Genomic DNA, 23371 nt, shown 5'->3' with positions numbered 1-23371 from the left:
AGAAGAATGAAACTAGACCATTCTCTTACACCATACACAAAGATGAACTCAAAATGGATGAAAGACCTCAACATGAGACAGGAATCCATCAAAATCCCAGAGGAGAACATAGGCAGTAACCTTTATGACATCGGCCACAGCAACTTCTTTCAAGACATGTCTCCAAAGCAAAGGAAACAAAAGCAAAAATGAACTTTTGGGACTTTATCAAGATAAAAATCTTCCTCACAGCAAAGGAAACATCAACAAAACAAAGAGGCAACCCAAGAAATGGGAGAAGATATTCGCAAATGATATTACAGACAAAGGGCTGATATCTAAGATTATAAAGAACTTCTCAAACTCAACATCCCCAAAAAAAGATAATTGTGTCAAAAAAATGGGCAGAAGACATGAACAGACACTTCTCCAATGAATACATACAAATGGCTAGCAGACACATGAAAAAAAATGTTCATCATCATTAGCCATCAGGGAAATTCAAATCAAAACCACATTGAGATACCACCTTACACCAATTAGAATGGTAAAGATCAACAAGGCAGGAAACTACAAATGTTGGTGAGGATGTGGAGAAAGGGGAACCCTCTTATACTGTTGGTGGGAATGTAAGCTGGTGTAGCCACTTTGGAAAACAGTGTGGAAGTTCCTCAAAAAATTGAAAATAGAGCTACCCTATGACCCAGTGATTGTACTACTGGGTATTTACCACAAAGATACTGATGTAGTGAAAAGAAGGGCCATATGTAATCCAATGTTCATAGCTGTAATGTCCAGAATGGCCAAACTGTGGGAAGAGCCAAGATGCCCTTCAGCAGATGAATGGATAAAGACGATGTGGTCCATATCTACAATGGAATATTACTGAGCCATCAGAAAGGATGAATATCCAACTTTTGCATCAACATGGATGGGACTGGAGATTATGCTGAGTGAAATAAGTCAAGCAGAGAAAGTCCATTATCAATTATCAATTATTGTTTGGTTTTACCTACTTGTGGAACATAAGGAATAACATGGAAGACATTAGGAGGAGGAAAGGAAAAGTGAATTGGGGGAAATTGGAAGGGGAGATGAACCATGAGAGACCATGGCCTCCAGGAAAAAAAAAAAAAAAAAAAACAACTAAGGGTTTTAGATGAGAAAGGGGTGGGCAGATGGGTGAGCCTGGTGGTGGGTTTTAAGGAGGGCACATATTGTATGGATCACAGGGTGTTGTCCATAAACAATGAATCTTGGAACACTGTATCAAAACTAATGATGTATTTTATGATGACTAACATAACACAATTTTTTTAAAAAGTAGAAAAAAAATGACAGGACAACACTGGACATTTCCCATTCTCCCAGAGATCACCCCAAAGCAACAGGGGAACAAAAACCAGGCATGCTGAATCTACCTGATTAACAGACTTTTAAAACTCAGAACAATAAATAGGATGAAAAACTGCCTAAAAATTATAACATAGGGACATAGGGAAATGTGGAGCTTGCTTGCACTGCAGACTTCACGGAAGAAGCAGGCAGAGCACAGTTCTACTTCTATGGCACAGCATGAGAAGAGAAACAATAGGCCTTCGTTTGTCACAGTGAGAATGAAGTGCACAAGATGGTAACAGGGACTTCCCTTGAATTAATTTCATGGAAAATCTAAGAAATATAAGGCAGTGTGATAAAGTAAGGAATTATAAAGGGAAGGCACACTTGTCAGAGCAGGTTATAAATGAGGCACTATGAGTAATCCTACAGAATAGCTCTCAGTTTACTCAGAATTAGAGGCTAAAAATATTCAGTCATTCACATACCATGTGCCATAGAAAGAAAGAATTTTTTTTTTTCCCCCTGGGAACAGAACCATGGCCACATGTCTACATAAACATGAAATAAAAGGACCAGTCAGAATTCACCTCATTCATATATGACATAATAATCAAAAGGAAATCACAGAATTTAGAACTTTTAAAGGGTGTGGGAGTGAAAAAGAAATAAGGGAAAACAGATGACAGGGAAATAAAACTTACCAGAAGAGAAAAAAACCTATATTAAAAAGTTGAAAACTATATTGCCATGAAATTTAAGAATTAAAGATGTGTAACAGTATGACTGACTAGATACCTTGTCTGATCCTTTCATTAGAAACAACTGTGCAGCAGGGTACCTGGGTAGCTCAGTGGGTTAAGCCTCTGCCTTTGGCTCAGGTCATAATCTCAGGGTCCTGGGATCGAGTCCCACATCGATCTCTCTGCTCAGTGGGGAACCTTCTTTCCCCCCTTTCTCTGCCTGCCTCTCTGCCTACTTGTGATCTCTCTCTGTCAAATAAATAAAATCTTTAAAAAAAAACCCTCTCCTGAATAAAATATATTTTTTTATAAAAATTAGTCAATGAACTGACAACAGAGTATGAAATTCCCAGACAGTGAAAACTAAGTAAAAATGGCAGTCCAGAAAGATAGGTGGGTCTTTGAAGTTGGTTTTGCCACCAGTGAATCTGTAAAACCGCTTCATTTTCAGTCTCTCAAGATGCAGGAGAAAAGAGAACAAGCTTGGAACTGCCATAATGTGGAGGTCTTATAGAAGACAACCTTCCCATTAACAAAATACTCCGAATGGTGAGACATTAATGTAAAAGTGAATTGGCAAAAATTTACCACTCACCCATTAGGAATAGTAAATTGAAGGAAAAAAAATAAGTTTTCCTCAAGATTCCATAACTATAAAAATTCCTCAGATGGATTGGAAGCTCCAATTCATACTATGTGTGTGGCCAAAAACCAGAACCAAAGACAAACAAACCCTTAAGCTGATGGTTCTTGAAATACTGCTCCTGAAGCTACTGTATCCACATCACCTAAAAAGTTGTCAGACATGCCAGCTTTGCACCCCTTGTTATACCAAATGATTCAGACTCTTGGGGATCTGTTTTTAACAACCCAGTCAATTGATTTTGGTGTATGTTAACATTTGAGAAACATTACTTTAAAATAAGATTTTAAGTTACTGCTGGGTTGATACACTGAAAAGAACAACACATTTCTAAGAGAAATTAAACTAAATAAATGCAGAGAGTTATCATGATCATAAATTAGAAGACCCAACATCGTCAAGATGTTAACCTCCACAAACTGATCTGTAGAGACAATAAAATCTCAATCAAAATTCCAACATATTTTTATGTAGATATTGATATTCCAATCCTAAAATTTTTTGGAAACACACAGAAACTAGTATATCCTAAACAATTTTCCAAAAGAAGGAAAGATTAAGAGGACTTTTCTAACTGATATCAAGGCTCACTAAAGAGTTAAGTTCACCAAGACTATAACTGATTGGCATCAGGATGAATACATAGATCAGTGGAACAGAAAAAAGGTCTAGAAATAAGCCCAAGTATATATGACAAATTGATATTTAACAGAGGTGCCAGGTCAATTCAGTGGATAAAGAATAAGCCTTAATAAGTGTATGGAAAACATCAGATAGACATACGTAAAAGTACCAGCTGTAACCCTTACCTCATACCACACTCAAAAATTAAAATGGATCATTGATCTAAATTTAAAACTTAAAATCACAAAACTTCTAGAATAAAATCTTTGTGAACTCATGAAAAGAGTTCTTAGGGGGCGCCTTGGGTGGCTCAGTTGGTTAAGCGTCTGACTCCTGGTTTGGGCTCAGGTCATGATATCAGGGTCATGATCACAAGTCATGAGATGGAGCCATGCGTTGAGCCCCATGTTGGGGTCTGCACTCAGTGGAGCACCTTCTTGAGATTTTCTCCTCCCCCCCTGCTTGTGTACTCTCTCTTTCTAAAATAAATAAATAAAACAGAGGACATTAGGAGAAGGAAAGAAAGGTGAATTGGGGGAAATCGGAGTGGGGAGATGAATCATGAGAGACTGTGGACTCTGAGAAACAAACTGTGGGTTTTGGAGGGGCAGGGGGTGGGGGGTTAGGTGAACCTGGTGATGGTTATTAAGGAGGACACATATTGAATGGAGTACTGGCTGTGGTGCATAAATAATGAATCTTGAAACACTGAAAAATAAATCTTAAAAGAGTTCTTAGGACACAAGAGATAGAGATTATAAAAGAAAAATTCTGTCACGATATGGGCAGGAGACATGAACAGACACTTCTCCAAAGAAGACAAATACATGGTCAACAGACAGATGAAAAAATGCTCCACATCCTTTGCCATCAGGGAAATACAAATCAAAACCACAATATCACATTACATCAGTTAGAATGGCTAAAATTAACAAGACAGGGAACAAGTATTGTGGAGGATGTGGAGAAAGGGGAAGCCTATTAAAACTGTTGGTGGGAGTGCAAGCTGGTATAGCCATTCTGGAAAACTGTATGGAGGTTCCTCAAGAAGTTAAAATTAGAGCTACCTTACAACCCAACAATTGCACTACTGGGTATTTACCCCAAAGATACAGACCTACAGAAAAGAAGAGACACATGCACCCCAATGTTTATAGCAGCAATTTCCACAGTAGCCACACTGTGGAAGGAACTGAGATATCCTTTGACAGATGAATGGATAAAGAAGATGTGGTTCATACATGCAATGGAGTATTACTCAGCCATCAGGATGAATACCTACCACTTACATCAACAAGGGTGGAACTGGAGGGTATTATGCTAACTAAAATAAGTCAATGAGAGAAAGACAGTTATCATATGGCTTCACTCATGTGGAATAAAAGAAATAGCACAGAGGATCATAGAGGAAGGAAGGGAATTCTGAATGGGAAGAAATCAGAGAGCAGACAAACCATAAGAGACTCTTGACTCCTGGAAACAAACCAAGGGTTGTGGAAAGGGAGGTGGGTGGGGAGATGGGATAACAAGGGGATCAGTGTTAAAATGGAGACACGTGATATGATGAGCATTGGGTATTATACGCAACTAATGAATCATTGAACACTACATCAAAAACTAATGATGTACTATATGTTGGCTAATTGAATTTAAATTAAAAAAAATTTAGAGTGGTATTATTTTAATACTCAATAAAAACATCACTTTAAAATTTAAAAAAAAATAAAGGATACCACTAAGAAAATAAAAAGGTAACCAGAGATTGAGGGAAACTTACCAGGTTATACATTTAAAATTAATAAATTTTCTAACAAATTTATGAATTTATATATTCTTAAACACTTAAAATTGAAGAGTATTATTATTTACCAATTAAAGTTTATTTTAAAAAATTAAGTATTTAAAGCAAAATACAAGATCAATTATAAATGTTTATTCAGTAAACCCCAGAGCTACTAATACATGAGGCAAACTCAGCATGGAGTCTGCTTAAGACTCTCTCTCCTTCTCTCTCTGCCGCTACCCCATGGTCACACCCATGCTATCTCTCTCATAAGTAAATTTTTAAAAAAAGAACAACAGACAGATGATGAATGAAGAATTTGAGGACTTGAAACACACTGTAGACCAAATGGATCTGACAGACATGTACACATGTTCTACCTGATAACTGCAGAAATACTTTCTTCTCAGCTGTACATGGTACATTCCATCAAGCCAAAAAAGACATTGAGGATTTTAAATGCATATTAGTAAGTGAAAGAAACTAATCTGAAAAGACTACGTTCTATATTATTTCAACTATATGAAATTGGGGAATTAGTAGGGAAAGGGCTTCCTTCTTTTACATCATACATTTCTATAATTCTTAAAGTTTATATAATTACAGTTACATAATTCTCTATCACTTTTGCAACTATAAATGCATATCTGGAAAAAATTAAGTTATCCATGCTCAGTATAAACCACTGCAGAGTATAAAAAAGTATAAATAAAAATGAATGAAATTTATCATTGTTCTTCTCTTCCATCCTAAAATAACCACTTCAAATACTCAGGCATCTTTTTTCCCAGTGTCCTGTGTACTAAATCTGTTTATTTGTGTGCCTATGTATACATTGAGGATATAATGTATATGTAATATTGTATCCTTTTTTCACTTGACATAATATTATATCTGTATCTCCAAAACTTTAAGGATTCTGAAAAAGAAAGCTCTGCCATTTAAAAAATAACACTATACTGCTTTATACTGTTGATATATGTTTTTATTTATTTAATCATTAACTTATACTTAGGCATTTAAGATGTTTACTTTTTATTGTTTGCTATCATAACTATTTCTTTAGGAAAAATTTCAAGTAGAAGAATACTGGGACAAAGAAATGAACATTTTTAAAGCTTTTGTTTCATATTACCAAATTGCCTCCCCCCAAATTTGTACCGCTTTATGCTTTCATGAGCATTACATGAGAATGTCCATCTTAACAGACCCCTTTCTAAACTCTTAAACATTTCTGAAGTGCCTCATGGGTTGCAAATGGGAACTCATGGCTTACAAATGAACAATGGAAGAGAAAACAGAAGGTGGCTTCGTTTCATGTGAATAATCTTGTGGCTTTAGCCTGTTAGCATTAAAATAACAACTCCCATTTTTTTTTTTTTTTTATCACCAGCATGATCTTGATGGTTTGTCTTAAAAAGAGGACATTGAAGAGCCAGACATGACAAGCTGGAGTTTTGAGATTTTGTTTTAGGATTCCTGGGAACATTTTTTTTGCCTGTAACCTGGTTTTATTTGGTCTTAAGTGTCAATGCTAACGTTTCTGGTTGCATTTACTTTCCTATCAATAATAAAACAAATTTAAAAGTTGTCAAATAGCAATAATCTCACTCCTAGTTGATACTTATGAATGAAGAAAGTAGCGTAGTTACTATGACATAAAATCAGCAGGACAAGAGATGGTCCATGTTGAAACACTGGACACAGCAAACTAGCTTTTAGGCTGGTTTAGAGTTACATTTCTCACTTTACGAGTGTATTGAAGGAAGCTTCACAGTGAGGGAAAGGCCAGGGAATTGAATTGTCTGCTGTGGGGAAATGAAGGCGTCCTTTGAGGTCAGCCCAACAAAAAAGTCAGGCTGCATTGTTTAGAGATCGCACAAGAGGTTCATGTTAGATAAAATTCTTAGTTTAGCCCCAGAGAGTTGGAATCAATAAACCCATTGACATTCTCACCCTCTAAGTGTTGACATGAAAATACCAGTGGGCATCTGCCCGCTCATCTCCCTGGGGATATTTTGATTCACATCTGGTTATAGATGGCCTTTTGCATCAGGAGCTTGACCACTCTTTTTCTAATGTCAGTCACATTTCATGGCTGAACTCCAGGTGCTTATAAGTTTTGTTTCTGTATTTTTCTCTTTATTTCCCTTTTTGTTTTTTTTTAACTTTTTTTTTTTTTAAAGATTTTATTTATTTATTTAACAGAGAGAGAAATCACAAGCAGGCAGAGAGGCAGGCAGAGAGAGAGGAGGAAGAAGGCTCCCTGCTGCGCAGAGAGCCCAATGCGGGGCTCTATCCCAGGACCTTAAGACCATGACCCGAGCTGAAGGCAGGGGCCTCAACCCACTGAGCCACCAGGCGCGCCTGTTTTTTTTTTTTTTTTTATGATTTTTATTTATTGACAGAGAGAGAGATCACAAGTAGGCAGAGAGGCAGGCAAAGAGAGGGGGACACAGGCTACCCGCTGAGCAGAGAGCCCGATACGGGGTTCAATCTCAGGACCCTGAGATCACGACCTGAGCCGAAGGCAGAGGTTTCAACCCACTGAGCCACCCAGGTGCCCCTCTTTATTTCCCTTTTAGATTATAGGCTTTTTTATGCATGAAAAGTGATGTAATAATTCAAATCTGCATCAGTTTTTTTTTTTTTAAATCCTTCATTTTGCACGTGAATTTGTGGTGTGCTTGTGGCAGGGTTGCACTGTCTGCAGGAAAAGGAAGGTTATCTGTTGGTAACACCAAATGCCGAGATTATTTTGGTCTTCCCTTACAAAGAGATTCTTCATTTGCTTATTCTGCACTGACATAAAATGTAGTTTACCCTCTGCCCATTCATATTGTGTTGCAGGCAATATCCTTTTTTTAAAACAATAACAACAACAACAATAATAACAACAAAGTGCCCTATGCTTAATTTGTTTCTTTTTTCCTTATTGAAGACTATCATATAAGAATGTTCACTTATGAGGGATCTGGATGGTTCAGTCCTTAAATGTCTGTCTTCTGCTCAGGTCCTGATACCCCAGGGTCCTGGGATCAAGCCCCATGTTGGGCTCTGCAGAAGCCTGCTCTTGCTCAGCTGGAAGCCTGCTTCTCCCCCCCCCCCCAGCCCCCCGCTTGTGCTCTCTCTCGCTGTGTCTCTATCAAATAAATAAATAAAATCTTAAAAAAATTTTTTTTTTTCCCTTCCTCTCTCAGTAGAGAAACACTTTGGTTAACAATTTAGCAAGTACTGCCAGGTTGGGGAGTGAAAGGGATGAAATAAAATTTAAAAGGAGGCTCTGTCTATAGGTGTTTTCTTTGCAAATAGGTGTCTTTGTAAATAGGCAGGTAGGTGCCATCCACAGTGGGTGTACAGATTCAGTGGGTGAATGATAATGTTGTAGGACCCTTGTGTCTGTTTCCTCACTGTTATGCACACGCTGGGTGAACACCCTTATTTGACACAGGCTGGCAGAAAGGTCAGTGCATGCATGGGTCCCTGTTGCCTTGGCTTCCTGCAGAAAAGAGATGCTTGGGCTGGAGCAGACCTGGAGAAAGAGGATTTTGGTTTGTTCTGTTGTTGCCCTCTTTTTTATATGGTAAGCTTGAAAGCAGCCTTGAAGGGGCCTGAGCTTAGGTGTCAGCTGTTTAAAGGAAAGTTCTGATGTGCCAGCTGCCCATCATCTAGAGATCTCAGGGCCCTCAGGTCTATGAAAAGTTAAGATTTGTATACCCTCCCTCTTGCTAACTGGGGAGCGCAGGCTAACTGTTCTCAATAAACTGAGAGATACCCATGAGGTCATCCATGAGAGAATCCTGCTTCTCTCCATGCCTATCTCTGAATTGAAATACTGCTGCTAGGACCTATCTTCCTGATGAACCCGTAGATTGGTATAATGACATACAACAGATACATGTAATTTTTTTTTAATTAATTAATTTTTTTCAGCGGAACAGTATTCATTGTTTTTGTACCACACCCGGTGCTCCATGCAATCCGTGCCCTCTCTAATACCCACCACCTGGTTCCCCCAACCTCCCACCCCCCCGTCCCTTCAAAACCCTCAGATTGTTTTTCAGAGTCCACAGTCTCTCATGGTTCACCTCCCCTTCCGATTTCCCTCAACTCCCTTCTCCTCTCCATCTCCCCTTGTCCTCCATGCTACTTGTTATGCTCCACAAATAAGTGAAACCATATGATAATTGACTCTCTCTGCTTGACTTATTTCACTCAGCATAATCTCTTCCAGTCCCATCCATGTTGCTAACAAGTTGGCTATTCATCCTTTCTGATGGAGGCATAATACTCCATAGTGTATATGGACCACATCTTCCTTATCCATTTATCCATTGAAGGGCATCTTGGTTGGTTTTTAAAAATCAGACTTAGTTATGATTGAAGTAGAAGTCTCTGCCCTGGCATGTTGGTAAATGTTAACAACTGGCTGGCAGTGTGGGGTGGAGGGTGGAAAAAATCATGATTTGTGGATTTTGCCAATTTCCTTGGTGTAAATACTCTGATTGTGGACAATTTTATGCTGCCAGGTAAGATCACTGAATGCAGAATTAAGAAGAGACGCACACAGTAAGTTCCTACAGGCTTGTAGTCAGCATCTCACTGATGTTGTATATTAGCAGAGTGACTTTTCAGTGCCAGGTAACATCAGCAAAAGCTAGCTATATTTTTTTAAGCTAGTTTTATCTTTATTCACTATAATAATCCAGGGACATGTCATTCCATTTGAATCCTGATGACTTGCTTTTGGTGTTCAGCTCTGGGATAATATTTTATAGGTTAGTCTTTTAAATATCCTACTGTTATAAACATTGAGAGAATAATAAAATAATTTCACTGACAAGAAACAATTCTCTTTTTCCAACTATGGTTAATATCTTTAGATTTGTTAGAATCATTCTCTTCCAGCTGCACTAAGGTCTTCATCTGAAAAAGGTGGTTCAGGCTGAAACCTTGAGCTGTTGCTTACCTACAGCATGTCTGAGTATTTTTCAGGCCATCTCTCTTCTTTTGTCACTTCCAGTCAGGTGAATTTTATCTAGGAGATAATGTATCAAATTATGAGAGAGAGACTATTAATCTAATGTCTAAATTGAGGGTGGGTTTCCTGAGGTCTCTCTGCACATCTCCCCTGATCATAAAATCTCCAGAGAGAAAGATAACATAATTTATCTTGTTCAGTTGGATTTAGCAGCTCTTGGCTTCTTGAGTAGCAAGAGACCCATGGGGAGAGAAGCTGAGCCAGGGAGGCTCCAGTCATGGCCTAATAACCCCAATGCTAGGCCTCAGGCACCAGCTGACCTCTGGGAAAGAGTCTGGCATTTTCTTTTAGTCTGTACTCCAGGGTCAGCTCACATTGGCCAGTCTTTTTAGGACTGTCTCCCTACTTGGGTGGCCTTGTTCCAATTTTTTTTCTTATTTAGGGAATTTCCCTTTTTCCCTCCATGTCCTAATAGGGAAACCTCCCTTTATCCTTGCTCAACCTTCACTGACTTTTGAGACAGCTTAAGCAACCTCCCTTATCTTTTTTCACTGAAATATCCTCTGTCTGGATGGTTATGTACACAAAGAGATGATAAATGGTTCTATTGTTTGATATCATATCCTATTGTATTGATATGTTGTAAGTATCCAGCCCTTTCCTGAGATTTCTTGAGGTGTGTCAGTGGGTCTGCTTCCTTGGGCTATGACTCACTTAGTCTAGACGAGGGCATCACTAGAGTTTGTGAGGAATCAGCTTATGCCCTAAGGGGAAGGTGGGTCAGGTTGAATGACATACTGTACACTGTAGTTGGTATGCAAGATCGTTTATGATTTGTGCTTAGAGGAGGATCCTTTTGCTGTGTTGTATGCAGGGTGAGAGCTAATGGTCTAGAAAGGCATGGAAGACTAAAGGACCAAATTGCTGGGTTTTTGGTGTTTATACCAGCTGCCAATATTTTCATCTTAGTTTTTGGTTTGATTTTTTCATCTAATGACTTCCAGGCCTGACCTGTGCCCTCTCAGCTGTGCTGAGCTGAGATTACTCACTGCATTTGACTTTATTTGTAGCATGTCAAGATCTTGTGCTTCAGTCTCAAGGGCCCTGGAGTCCTCTGAGCTGGCTGCAGAACTATAGAAAGTAAATGAAAGACAAATTGTAAGGAAACAAGTCTTTAGCCAAGTCCTCTTGCCCCACCCTGAGAAGGACTTATTTTACCTCTAGTCAGTGATCAAATGTGGGAAAGAGAAAAGAGGCAATAGTAAAAAATCACTAACTCCTTACAGTGCCGACAAGGGTCTTGCTAGTTCTGCTCTGAAAACTGTTTCCTTGAAGGAGTGGGCTGATCATGTTCCCTGATTATATTGTCTCTACTTAAGAGTTCAGGAAGAATCGCTTCTCGGCCTTTTGGCTAAGATCAAGTGAAGAGTTCAGGAAGAATTCATGTTGGCAAAATGACCTTGCAAAATCGAACATTATATTTTGCTTAAGGGATGATTGAATCAGCTGTGGAAATGACATATCCATGTTCTAAACCCAAGATAAAGTCAGTCAGGTGTGGTTTTGTTGAACACATTGACTTACGTCTCTCAAAGGAGCAAGCAAAACTCATCACAGTGATCTTTAACCCCCAGCACTATTCATTGCTTTCTACTGATTTAATAGTTGAAGTCACATGCCTGAGTTCCTGGCCTCACTGAACATGAACAGTCAAGCTATCAGACATGATTGTATCCAATGTGGGAGAGTGGACATCTTAAAAAATCTCTCCAAGCTATTCTAGCAGAGCGAACAACCAGAGTTCAGACAATCTTGATGATCCAGGACCCCAGACAACCCTAGACAAGAAGCTCTTTCTGTGGCAGTTACCCTATCTCTCCCTTCTATTGGAGTCTCTCCAGAATACTGCATTTTTTTTTTTTTCCGGTCTTGCTTAGAGTTTGCATGTGAGAATTCTCAAAAATGTAGTGTAAATTGAGATACAGATCATTTTTCTGGACAAGTTTACTTACACAAAGTTTCAGGAACATTTTCAAATTAAATATTCATTGTTCTCTTAATATAAAAATAGGAGGGTACCTTACTAATTTAAGGATTGGCACTTTTTTTCACAAATACTGGCAACATAGACTCTCCTGCCCTGAATCTTTTTGGGAACAAAAGAGGATATAAGTACATAAAATATTCCCAAAGATCGTGAGTGCATCTCAAGAAAATAATGTGGCATATCTATATTATTTCTTTCCTAATGACTGGAGTTACTCATAGAAATGCAGTTGATTTGTCTATGTGAACATTTACTTTGTATGAATATCAGGGCACTTGACAGAATGAAGCAGTGGGAAATAAAACCGTCTCAAGAAAGAGCCAGAGAAATGTAAAGCAAGAAGAGTGACTTGGATCAAGAAAGGAATAGCATGGATGGTGTGTGTGGAAGTTGACCTTGTCAAGAAGAGAATTGTCAGAAAAATCAGGGTGAGAACATTTCTCCTGAAGTATGAGTGATGAAAAGAAAGTTGTAATGGCCTGAGGTAAAACTAATGAGGGGCACCATTGTAAGCTTGACAGTGCTGTGTGTGGTGTGACTATACCTTGTATAGGGCCTGGTCCCCTCTGGGAAAGGGGTTCCTGCATGGGAAGCAGCACACAGAGTGCCTGAAGCTCGAAAACTCCTTATAGAGGAGACTTACCAAACAAGATGAACAGAAAGACTGGTCCCAAGGGCAATCCATGGGAGAAAATCTTGCTTACTCCTTCCTTCTTTGGTAGCAGAGGCCTGGTCAGAAGCTAAAAGACCAAGTTCCAACTTCTGCCTCCAGAGACTAAGTCTAGACTTTTTCTGCCAGAAACCATAGATGAGAGCCACAAATTCTGTCTAACATGACTGTTTTTCTTAACGGGCTAGCTATGCTGAGCCAGCCTTACCCCTCTAAGTAATAAAAAGAGGAGTTCACATTGTCATTACTTGTCTTTTTTTTTTTTTTTTTCTAATTTTAGGGACTTAAACATTTAATAATAAGCTTTTTCTGCACTTCAGTTTCCATTTAGAAAACATGCTTGTAATTTCTTAATTTTGTAGACATGGAGATCAGAAAGATTTTTTACTGGAGTGTCACATTCCAGTAAAAAGTTCGTTGCTAAGCTTCAAGTTTATTCCTTATAAAAAGGTTGCCATGCATAAAACAATTACAGAGGTTGTGTATCTCTGCCCGTCCTGGTGCCAAGAGGAGCAAAGGGAGGGGGTAGTAGGCATTGCCCAGTGGCAACCCTGTCCGTTTGCAAGGAAACTGCTAATCCCATGCTGTTCTACACTTTCTGTGTGCATGGTACGGAGGAACAGAGCTTTCTCTCTTATAGTATGTGTGGAGTCTATGAATAATAAAAAGGATAACAGAGAAGCACTCATTTTAAATTGTATATATTCTGTCAAGCAGCCTTAGTCTTCCTCATGTCTATATTTTTGACACATAAATTAGGAAGTTCTCTCTGATCTCTTTGAATTGTCTACATAGAGTGTAAGTAAGTACTTTTTTTTTTTTTTTTTGGGTGGGAGCCGAGTAAATATTATGGCCTTAACTCACAAAATAAGAAAACATGTAATTATGGCTGCAGTTGCGGGTGAGAAATAAATATTGTTATAACTAGTATTTGCAAAGTGATTTATAATTTGTAAAGCACTTGTGTACGCTTGTTTACATTATACTTTCAGGTTTTCTGGAGAGTACTCATTTTCATTTAATGCAGTGTTCCTAGGCGAAGCTGGAGAAAAGCTTATGGCCATGAGTGAGCCCTAACTACTTTTCCATTTTCCTGTCCAGCGGTGACCATGTCCAGAAAAGAGCTGTTTTTGTATCAGTCAGGAGAGACATATTAGCTGCAATGTAACAAGTCCCAAACCTCTGGTTATTAGCAAGAAAGGCTTATTCTTCACTCGTGTTTTTTGACTGTCCTGGGTCACGTGGGGGCTCTTTTCCACATGCTGACACTGAGGGACATCGGCCAGTGGTCTTCACAGTATGGAACGTTATCAGTAACTGTGGCCAGCAGTATGGAAACTCATATATTGGCTCTTCAGAGCTTCCACCTGGATGGGACACATATCACTTCCACTCATTTTGTACCTCTGCCTGTCCCAGTACCTATAGGTTTCTTTGGCTATAATAAGGTACTTAGCCACACCTAACTTCAAGCATTTGGGAACTCTGATTCTACCATGTACCAGAAAGTAAGAAAACTGGAAGTATCACTGAAAAACAGTAATTGTTACTAGACTAAAACTAATAATTGCTGGTTTTATTGAGAGTGGGCCTGGACCTTGGCAAAGGTGTAAAGGCAGAAATTCTCTTTAGGTACTCTTGTCTTAGTGTCCTTTATCTTTTCTTTCCCTACTCCTCCTCTTGGCCACCTCATTCAACAGGACCCTTTTCTTCCACCATCAGAATTGGTGATGATTTGGTATTTTTGCTAGTTTGTGTAATTTTAAGGTCAGTACTGTGTCTCCACCATTATTTACCTTTTGTAGATTTATCTCTGATGATGGGGTTAAAGCCTTTCCCCCAGTAATGGTTGGAGAGTTTCTTTCCGCATGGAGTAGGGTTAGGCATTGAAGGGACAGAGGCAAGAGGGTGGTCTCCTGAATTCACACTGTGTGAGTAGAAGTGCACATGTACAGCTGGCCGATATGGAGATCTAGCCAGCTGCCATGACACGGGCTCGTTTCTCAAAGAGCTTACTTTAGAGTAGTGAAGGAAACAAAAAGAAATGCAAAGCCACATCTGTAAGACACAGTGACTCTTCTGCTTCTCCTGGCAATATATGAAGCATGTTTTAGTGTGTGATAGATAATGGTCCCCCAAAGATGTGGGCATCCTAATCCCCCAAATCTGTAAATATGTTATCTTGCATAACAACATAACTCTTTGTAGATGTGATTAAGAGTCTTGTGATGGGAAGATTATCCTGGATTTTTTCGACAGGCCCAAGGAAATCACAAGGACCACTATAAGAGGGGAGGCAGGGCCAGAGACAGGGAGCTATGACAGCTAAAGCAGAAAGTTGGGTGAAGTGGCCATAAGTCAAGGAAAGTTAATAACCTCTAGAAAATGGAAGAGGGAAGAAACAAATTCTCCCCTAGAGCCTCCAGAAAGAACAAAGTGTATTCCAGTGCCTTGATTTTAGTTTTGTAAGAATCATTTCCAAATTCTGACTTCCAGAACCATAAGATAATAACATTTGTGCTGCTTTAAGCCACTCAGTTTCAGGTAATTTGCTATAGCAGAAATAGGAAATTAGTATATAGAGACTTAAAGAAAAGGTGGTTCAGAATGGGCTTCAGTGTCAGAGGTAAGTGCTAGGTAGGGCAGTTTCTCACTGTGAGTATTGGATCAGTATACATGACTTCTCTTCTCCTTACATTCCTCATTGGTCAAAGAGGGCAAAGCTACATCTACCTGTGTAGATTGCCATGAGATTAAATCAGATGTTATTTGATTGGCCCAAAGTATGGCCTCAATGTATATTAAATACACACAGAGCCTGCTAAGCATGACTACCAGGGATGTGTCAATACATAAAATAATAATAATGCTTAATATTACCACAGAAATTTTTCTTCCAGAGTATTTTAATTATGCAAATTTCACGTAATCCTTAGGTTTCTTGAGATAAGTTGGAGCTAACAAAGGGCCAACTGGAAAAGATCCTATAATTATTTGAGACACACGTGACTAACAGGACTAATGTAGATGACTTCGTGGAGGTCAGGTAACTGTTGGGCCACATTTTGATGGAAGATGTTCATTTCAGTTCAAAAATATCTACTTAATTCAAAATGTGTTTAATACACCTACTAGGCACCCCACATTGTGTCAGGCCCTGAAATAAAGGTTACAAATGTTGTCAAAGAGACACGCAGTATATTAGGCAAGAGAATGGCATTTGCTTGGCTGTCGTAGTATCCTGCCCATCACTCATTAATGAGTATCACTTCTAGCAGCCAACACCCTGAAGGTTTAAAATGTTATCTACTAGAAGGTTTGTTTTGCAGTTTCAACAAAAACTTTTTGCATTGTGTTTCCAAAAGGCTAAATATATATATTATGGGTATGGAGAGTCAAGGAGGGTCAAATGAGACTAGGAAGCATTGGCTTTGACTGACCCATGGTTAATTGCTTGTGTTTTGGTAAGAGATAGACCAGGGTTCAAGCCCAGCTACTTCTTAACTAACCGTGTGATCCCAAGAAAGTTGCTTAAGGTCAGTTGCTATTAGCCTTGTGAAATAGGACTAAAATAGTACCTACCCCTTCAGTTTGTTTTGACAATTATAGTAAACACTCAGATGTTACCCATTATAATAATTATCCCAAGCCAGAACTTTAAAAAAGATATCAGTTTATTAAAATAAGTAAAATGGCAAATACTAAGATGATGTTTCATTAGAGTAAATTATTAGGAGGGAGTTTTCTTTTCCTTTGCCCTGTTTCTAAAAACAGCCCCAAAGCACATGGTGTCTCTCGTATATTTCTTTAGTATCTATATTTGTTTCTTTCTGATTTGGGAAAAAATTTTAAGGAAACAGAAGACCTGTCCCTTTGATACCAGGGGTAAGATAAAGGAAGCAGCAATAAAGCCACAGAAAGGTACCTGGTTTAAAGGAATCCTTTGCTGTTGTTGTGCTTTGTTTTGACTTGATTCTTTTAGAAATAACTTCAGAGCCCTTTGTTTAAACCAGCCCCATTGCCATTTTTAATTTTAACTTTTTCCATCTTTAGATTGGAAGTACTTTTTGTCTATCTCCTGATTGGGACTACAGAACTTCCCACTTCTGGCTCTCAGACACTTGTTAAACATTTAATTGCTGAAATCCCTCTTCAAATTTGAGGATATTCATGAGCTTGGACATTTTGGCTCCTTTTTGCTCCACTTTTGTTGTTTTTTATGTAAACATTTCTAGGTGACCTCACACAGATTCCTGTATAGTTCCCCCTACAAACTTGTTTTGGGCATGAATACTTTCCATTTACGACCATTCCATGTTTCCTACCCCTTGGCCAATTTAGACCCAGTGCCCCAGTGTTCTTTCCATTCCATGAGCTGGGTGACAGCGGTCGGAAGGTGAGTAACGGATGGGCAGCTCACTTCAAATCATGCTCTTGCAACATGGAGAGTAATGATCTTGAGAAAAACCAAAACAAAACACCGTGAGCCTTCCGTCTTGTGGAATCGGTCTCCTTTTCTGCACCTCCTCCTCGGCAACAGAAACATACCCAGTAAACCGAGTTTATTAACACAGCGATTTTTTTATATGTTGTTTCCTAAGCTGGGTTCCCTCTGCCTGTTTCTAATAGAATGCCTTTTAGAGACCAGATATCTCTCACTGCTCTGCCAGGCTCTGTGTGAGTGACTGTGTGTGTGTATGTGTGTGTGATTTTAAGATGGTAAAAAACAAGAATCAGAATCCTAATGGAAACTGACTAAAGTTCAGTTTGGATATGTATAGAGAGCTCAGAGATGCTTTGTTCCTTTGTTCTGCTTTTGAAGAGTCTCCTCCACAAGGGTTTCATATTAAGATTTGGAGATGATGCCATGTGTTAGTGCCTCTACTGAGCTTTTACTCCACACTTCAGACCTTCCTCCTCAATCCTATATGGATGGAACTAAAACTCAATCTAACCCTCCCAGAAAACAAAATGTTGTAGAAGATTCACTTTATAATTGCTGTAATAGTCCATCTAATAGCTCATAGTTTTATGTTCACTATCAAGTTAGCTATGTTTCAGTGGGTTACAATATGCTGTATTTTTTTTTTGATTTTTTAAAATTTTTTATTTTTTATAAACATATATTTTTATCCCCAGGGGTACGGGTCTGTGAATCGCCAGGTTGATTTTTTTTTTTAATTTTTTATTTTTTATAAACATATGTTTTTATCCCCAGGGGTACAGGTCTGTGAATCACCAGGTTTACATATTTTTAACCAGCCTACCTTTGAAATAAAAGACAACTCCATCAAAATATAAGCATTTGTCTCCTTCAAACTCTGTATTTATTTTATAGTTTAGAAAACTATAAAGGATTCCCAAGTTTCCCAAGTAAAACCACTTGGGCTATAGGTTCATTGTTAAGTGTTTAAATCAACTGGTGAATCAAGTCTTGGGGAAATATTAGGAGTCGAGACAAAATTTGGCTGATGAATTTTATAGAAAATACGTGGCCTGAAATTCATTCAGAAATAAGACAGGGTGAGAAAATATTGCTCTTCCTGTTACATCCCCTTGCCCCTCATCCATACAGATGTTACTAACCAAGCTCCACACATCTCAACAGAATCCTTCTCAACCCAGTGTAACAGTGGTCCACATAGAACTCCTAAACTTCAAGATAAGACCGAAATGTTCAGCTAAAGGCTTAAGGTAACTGTCTCCTCAGCACCTGCTAGGAGTTTGTCCTTAAGTAACTTTGTCAGTCATTCTCAGGTCATTCTATGGCCATCACAACCCATTTCCAGGAACTGGAGCCCTGGGGTTCTGGAGCTCTCATTTCACTTATTTCTCTAAATTATTGATTGGGAGGGAAATTTTGGCATGGTTAAAATAATGAAGTGAAAATATAACATGTTTATACTTTGAGCCTCAGATTTGCATCTTGTCTTCCGGGAAATGCATTGGGAATCTCCAAATGTAGTTAAATGACTCTTAATCTATTCCTCCACTTTTGCCAGTTAGCACAGTATATTGGAATAATAGTTGATGTGCCTATCATATCTAGACTGTTCGGATGGCTTCTGAAAACAGGTTGGATTGTATTGTTGAGGAGGTCCAAGTTGGACCTAAAACTGTGCTCTCCTTAAAATCAGGCTTGCCTAGAGACCAATGGTACAAGTTCCTCAACTGTCTGTCTGCATAAGCGACCAAGAAGCCCCTTCGCAAAGAACTCATCCTCAGAAAAAGGGGAAGTAGGATATACTGAATTCCTATCAAGAGTAGCAATAATTCTAAACACTGTAATCAGTACAGATTTTCAGCTCCTCTACGCTTGAAACTTAGGATGATTTTGATTAAGAAAATAAACAAACAAAAAACAAAGCCGCTAAAACCAAAGAGTTGTTTACCAAAGTCTCTTAAGTATATTGAGTGTTCCAGGTTTTAGTAATATTAAGTGCCAGAATCTGGGGTGCCTTCCAGAACACTGAGCACAGGGCAGGTGGAGATGCCCCAGCTCTGTGGCTTAGATCTGGAGAGGAGAATAGACACTGTGTGCAGATGCTTATTGCAAGAAGTACCTGATAGTTCCCTTTTAGGGAGTTCTGTTAATGTTTGGGGAAATTGAGAGGTGTTTGAAGTTCCCCCAAAATGTCAGGCCAGAATCAAGGAAATACTGGTTTATGACTATTGTTTTCTCATTTTTATCCTTCAGGTAGGATGGCCTGGAAAATGTGTATATTTTGTGATGAGTTCTTTAATGTTAAGGACAATGTCTTATTCATAGAAGTTTTAAGATTTTTAATTGGTTAATTATTAGCAATAAGCAGTGTATACAAAGTTTTTGTTACTAATTTCCATTTTGAATAAACACAACTTATTTTAGTTCCAGAATGATTTATTTCAGGATTTAGGCAAATGGGCCTAGAATTGATTTGCATGGATATGCATTTTGCTCACATGGGGAAAAAGTCTTAGGAGTCAAGACAGCATGAAGACTCCACCAGAAGTCTTATTTTCAAAAAGCACATTAAGACATTTCATAAACTTCCACTAGCCATAAGAAAACATCCTTGTGTACAATGTTGGCAAGTGACATCATTATTTTCAGTAAACTATTTCTTTTAATAGATGAACATTTCTGTTCATGGAATAAGCACAGATTACTTTGTAAGGATAGACTGTAGCAGAGTGAGTTCTTTCATTTTCTGCAGGACTTTGGGGTCTGAGGCTTTAACTATACATACATTATACACACACACACACATTACATACACATATACACACAGATAGGAGTAAGTATCATACATATATGGAAACATGGTATCCTTTCATATTTTAACCTGACCTTGGGAAGAATGGAGGAAAAACTTTTACGCATTAAGACATGTGGTAGAATTTTAGATGGGCTCTGGCTTCTCAGGTTTGGCCAACTCTCAGATTCTGCTGAACTTTACTATGTAAAAGGTCAGATGATTCAGATCTTCTCCCACAGGAAAGCATTCATTGCAAGGTGTTCTCATTAAATGAGTTATTTAGTAGTAACCCCTCAAATTTAAATAGTTCTTTATACTTTTAAATTTCTTCTACTTGCCTAATATTGATTTGTAAGGTTAAAATCTTGGTGATCTGTCTTGGCCCTCATAAGTATTTAACTAGAGCTTATTGGTTTTCTATGGGGGAGATATTTCAGATTTGGTATTTTCTAAGCTCTGATTAAATTTAACTAATTGGTTTAAGCACAGAAGTTGCAAATACTATACCTAGTTTATTTGTACTTGTAATTATGTAGCAGGTGCCTAATTAGTCTGTAGATTACTACACGAGGGCTATTTCTCCAGCTAGTCTATAGTCATATATTGTCATTATCACATTTTTTATTCCTCCTAGATCTGCATACATACTGTACCTATGAGTAGATTGTGTATGTCCTTGGCTTCAGGCATGGGATGGCCCTTGTTGCAGCAAACAAACAGAATAGGATACAGCCAGAGTCAGATTCCTCCAGTTCTTTATAACATTTGGCAGTGGAGCTGGCAAACTTCTCTAACATTAAGATTTTAAAAACAATAAGCTCTTCCAGATAAGGAGACATACTTATTTTCTACAATTTTTGCTAAAATACAAATGAAAGTTTCAGGTAGAGTTTTCCTGGCATGATCATTTTAAAAATAAATCCATTTAATTATTATCTTCCAGTTATCACTTCCAATTTTTTAAAGTTATCTTTAATGTAATCCCCACCACTTCTCAGACCATGGACTGAATGGCAAAGTCATTAGAATCATCTGGTCTGGGGTCATCATTTCTCTGTTAAAGGGGTCTAGAAGGATATATTGAAACCCATTGGAGATAAAGCAACTGCAAAAGAAATAATAAAGCTATATTTTAATTAATGCCTATAATTTTATTGTGTACATAGTCTTTTTTTTTTTTTAAGAACCAAAAGAAATTTATTTGTAAAATTTCTTACTTGACCAGTGGTGAGAACCAAGAAACACTATACCAAAAAATGCTCAACTAACACCCTAATAGTCTCTAAGCTGGTTCAGACAAGAGAACAACAAAAGTAGCTCTTGATTATTAGGCTGGAAAGATGTACTTCTTTATGTCTTTCAGTTGCACAAAGAGATACATTTAACCACATGGTCTGTGCAAGTAGCATCGTAGTATCTGTAGACATAATTGGGTCATAGTTTCCAGGGTGCTATTCCTTGTCTACCTTACATAGCTGTTTCACCACTCTTGCTAATTTCTTTGTCAGCTCCTTTCTCTTTTTCTTCTCCTTTGTTGGTTTTTGTTTTTTCTCTTTCTCTGATGTCTCCTTTCTCTTCTGCCCGTCCACTGTCAGTTCCTTTCTCTCTTCCATGGTTGCCTTCTTTCTCTTCTTCTTTGTCATGAACACTGGTATAAACTGCTTTGTTATAGCCTTCTCGGTTCCGAGCAATTTCAATTGCCAAAAATTGTATCCTGGGGGCAAAGATGGTGTTTTCCTCAGTGTAGCCCTGGGAACAATCCAGTCGCAACAAAGTACCATAATTGAAGTCTTCTACAATCCCGTCAAACTTCAAGCAGAATGGCCTCCACTTCTCTTTAGCTGATTCTGATTTGAGTTCTTCTGGATCCAACACATCTATCCTGAGTTTCTCAAAATTTTCCCGAAACTCAGAATAGATTTGGTCATCCACTTTGGTGAGTTTCAGAAACTGTGGGTCAACTGATGAAATCAGCTTGTAGTAGACTTCAGCATGCTGCATTGCTTTCATGGCCCAAGCCATCTCAATATCAGGATCGTTGCCATAAGACTCGGCTGGGAGAGAAAGAGCATGTGCCACAGACGCCAGTTCCCCGGAAACCGGCTCAGCAGTTCCACTGGTCGTCTCCATGTTGCACCCCACAAAGCAAGCGCCTGTTTCCCGGAAATGACTATTTGCAAACTCGGCCGGCAGCGGGTTGGAAAGGGAGGGCCGAATCTATTGTGTACATAGTCTTAAGAAAAGTTCATAGGTAGAAGTGCCTAATGGGATGTTAAATCTATTCATTCAAAGAAACCTCTGGGTATATGGAAGAATTTATTCTGAAGCTTAGCCAAGATTCTTTTCTTTTTTACATAAAGAAAAGATTTGGAAGCAAACACTTCTTTCTGGGACAAAGCTTGGCTGTAAGAGAAACAAAACATTTCAGTTTTCATCCCAGTAATTGCCTTAGAAATGGAAAATCTGATCAAATCACCTCTCATTTTCAGTCTTCACTGTCTCACTGTTGCCTATAAGATAAAATTGAACCTTCTTAGCATGGCTTATAGGGTCCTTTATGATCTGTGCCAGGCACTGTAGTGAGCCCATCATGAGTACTCTCTCATGTCATTCCTCACAAAATCCTTGCAAAATAGCATCATTATTTCTGTTTAGCATTGAGAAAACAGATCCCCAGAGAAGTGGCCCAAAGCCAGACCGCAGTTAGGTGGGCATAGCTAGGATATCTGATACCAAACATTGTCTAATTGTTCCTTGCTAGTTTTCCAACTTGCTTGCAGAAATTATAGCAAACATGCTTGGAAAAAGAAAAAGAAAGAGAGAGAAAGAGAAAGGAAGAAAGGAAAGAGGGAGGGAGGGAAAGGAAAGAAGAAAGGGAGGAAGGAAGGAGGGGAGGGAAGGAAGAAAGAGAGAAAGAAAAAGGAAGGAAAGAAGGAAGGAAGGGAGAGGGAGGGAGTGAAGAAATAAAAAACAAAGGAAGACAGGAAAAAAGGGACAGAAAGAAAGGAAAGAAAATAGAAAAGAAAAGAAGGAAGGAAGGAAGGAGGAAAGAAATAATGTGTGCATTCAAATGGAAATTTGAAGGAAGAAATGGTTTGTTAATATAATGGTGAAGATGGGCTAACTGAATGATCTTTGTTGTTTTACTCCCATACGGCAGAACATAGGAATCTCTAGAGAAAAGTTTAAATCCCTAGAAGAAATTGTAGGTTTTTTTTTTTTTTAGCTCATAACATGGATTATGATTAACGATGATTCCTTTTAGAGAAATAGAGTCCACTAAATAAAGTTCAGAGCCTGTGCAGTGGTACCAAGGAATGTACTG

At 38.5% G+C, this 23371-nt stretch overlaps 1 protein-coding gene across 1 annotated transcript; it reads right to left on the bottom strand.

The window, feature by feature from the left end:
* Positions 1-21214: 21214 nt before the first annotated feature.
* LOC116590881 (protein PBDC1-like) lies at positions 21215-22257 on the bottom strand. The gene has a single exon (XM_032343243.1). The coding sequence runs from the start codon at positions 22174-22176 to the stop codon at positions 21514-21516; it is 663 nt and encodes a 220-aa protein (XP_032199134.1). The 5' UTR covers positions 22177-22257; the 3' UTR covers positions 21215-21513.
* Between the last annotated feature and the right edge of the window lie 1114 nt (positions 22258-23371).

Source organism: Mustela erminea, chromosome 5 (genome assembly GCF_009829155.1).
Source record: "Mustela erminea isolate mMusErm1 chromosome 5, mMusErm1.Pri, whole genome shotgun sequence".
Taxonomy (NCBI): Eukaryota; Metazoa; Chordata; class Mammalia; order Carnivora; family Mustelidae; genus Mustela; species Mustela erminea.
The sequence above is the reverse complement of the archived record's forward strand: the minus strand, read 5'-3'. Positions and strand labels throughout refer to the sequence as shown.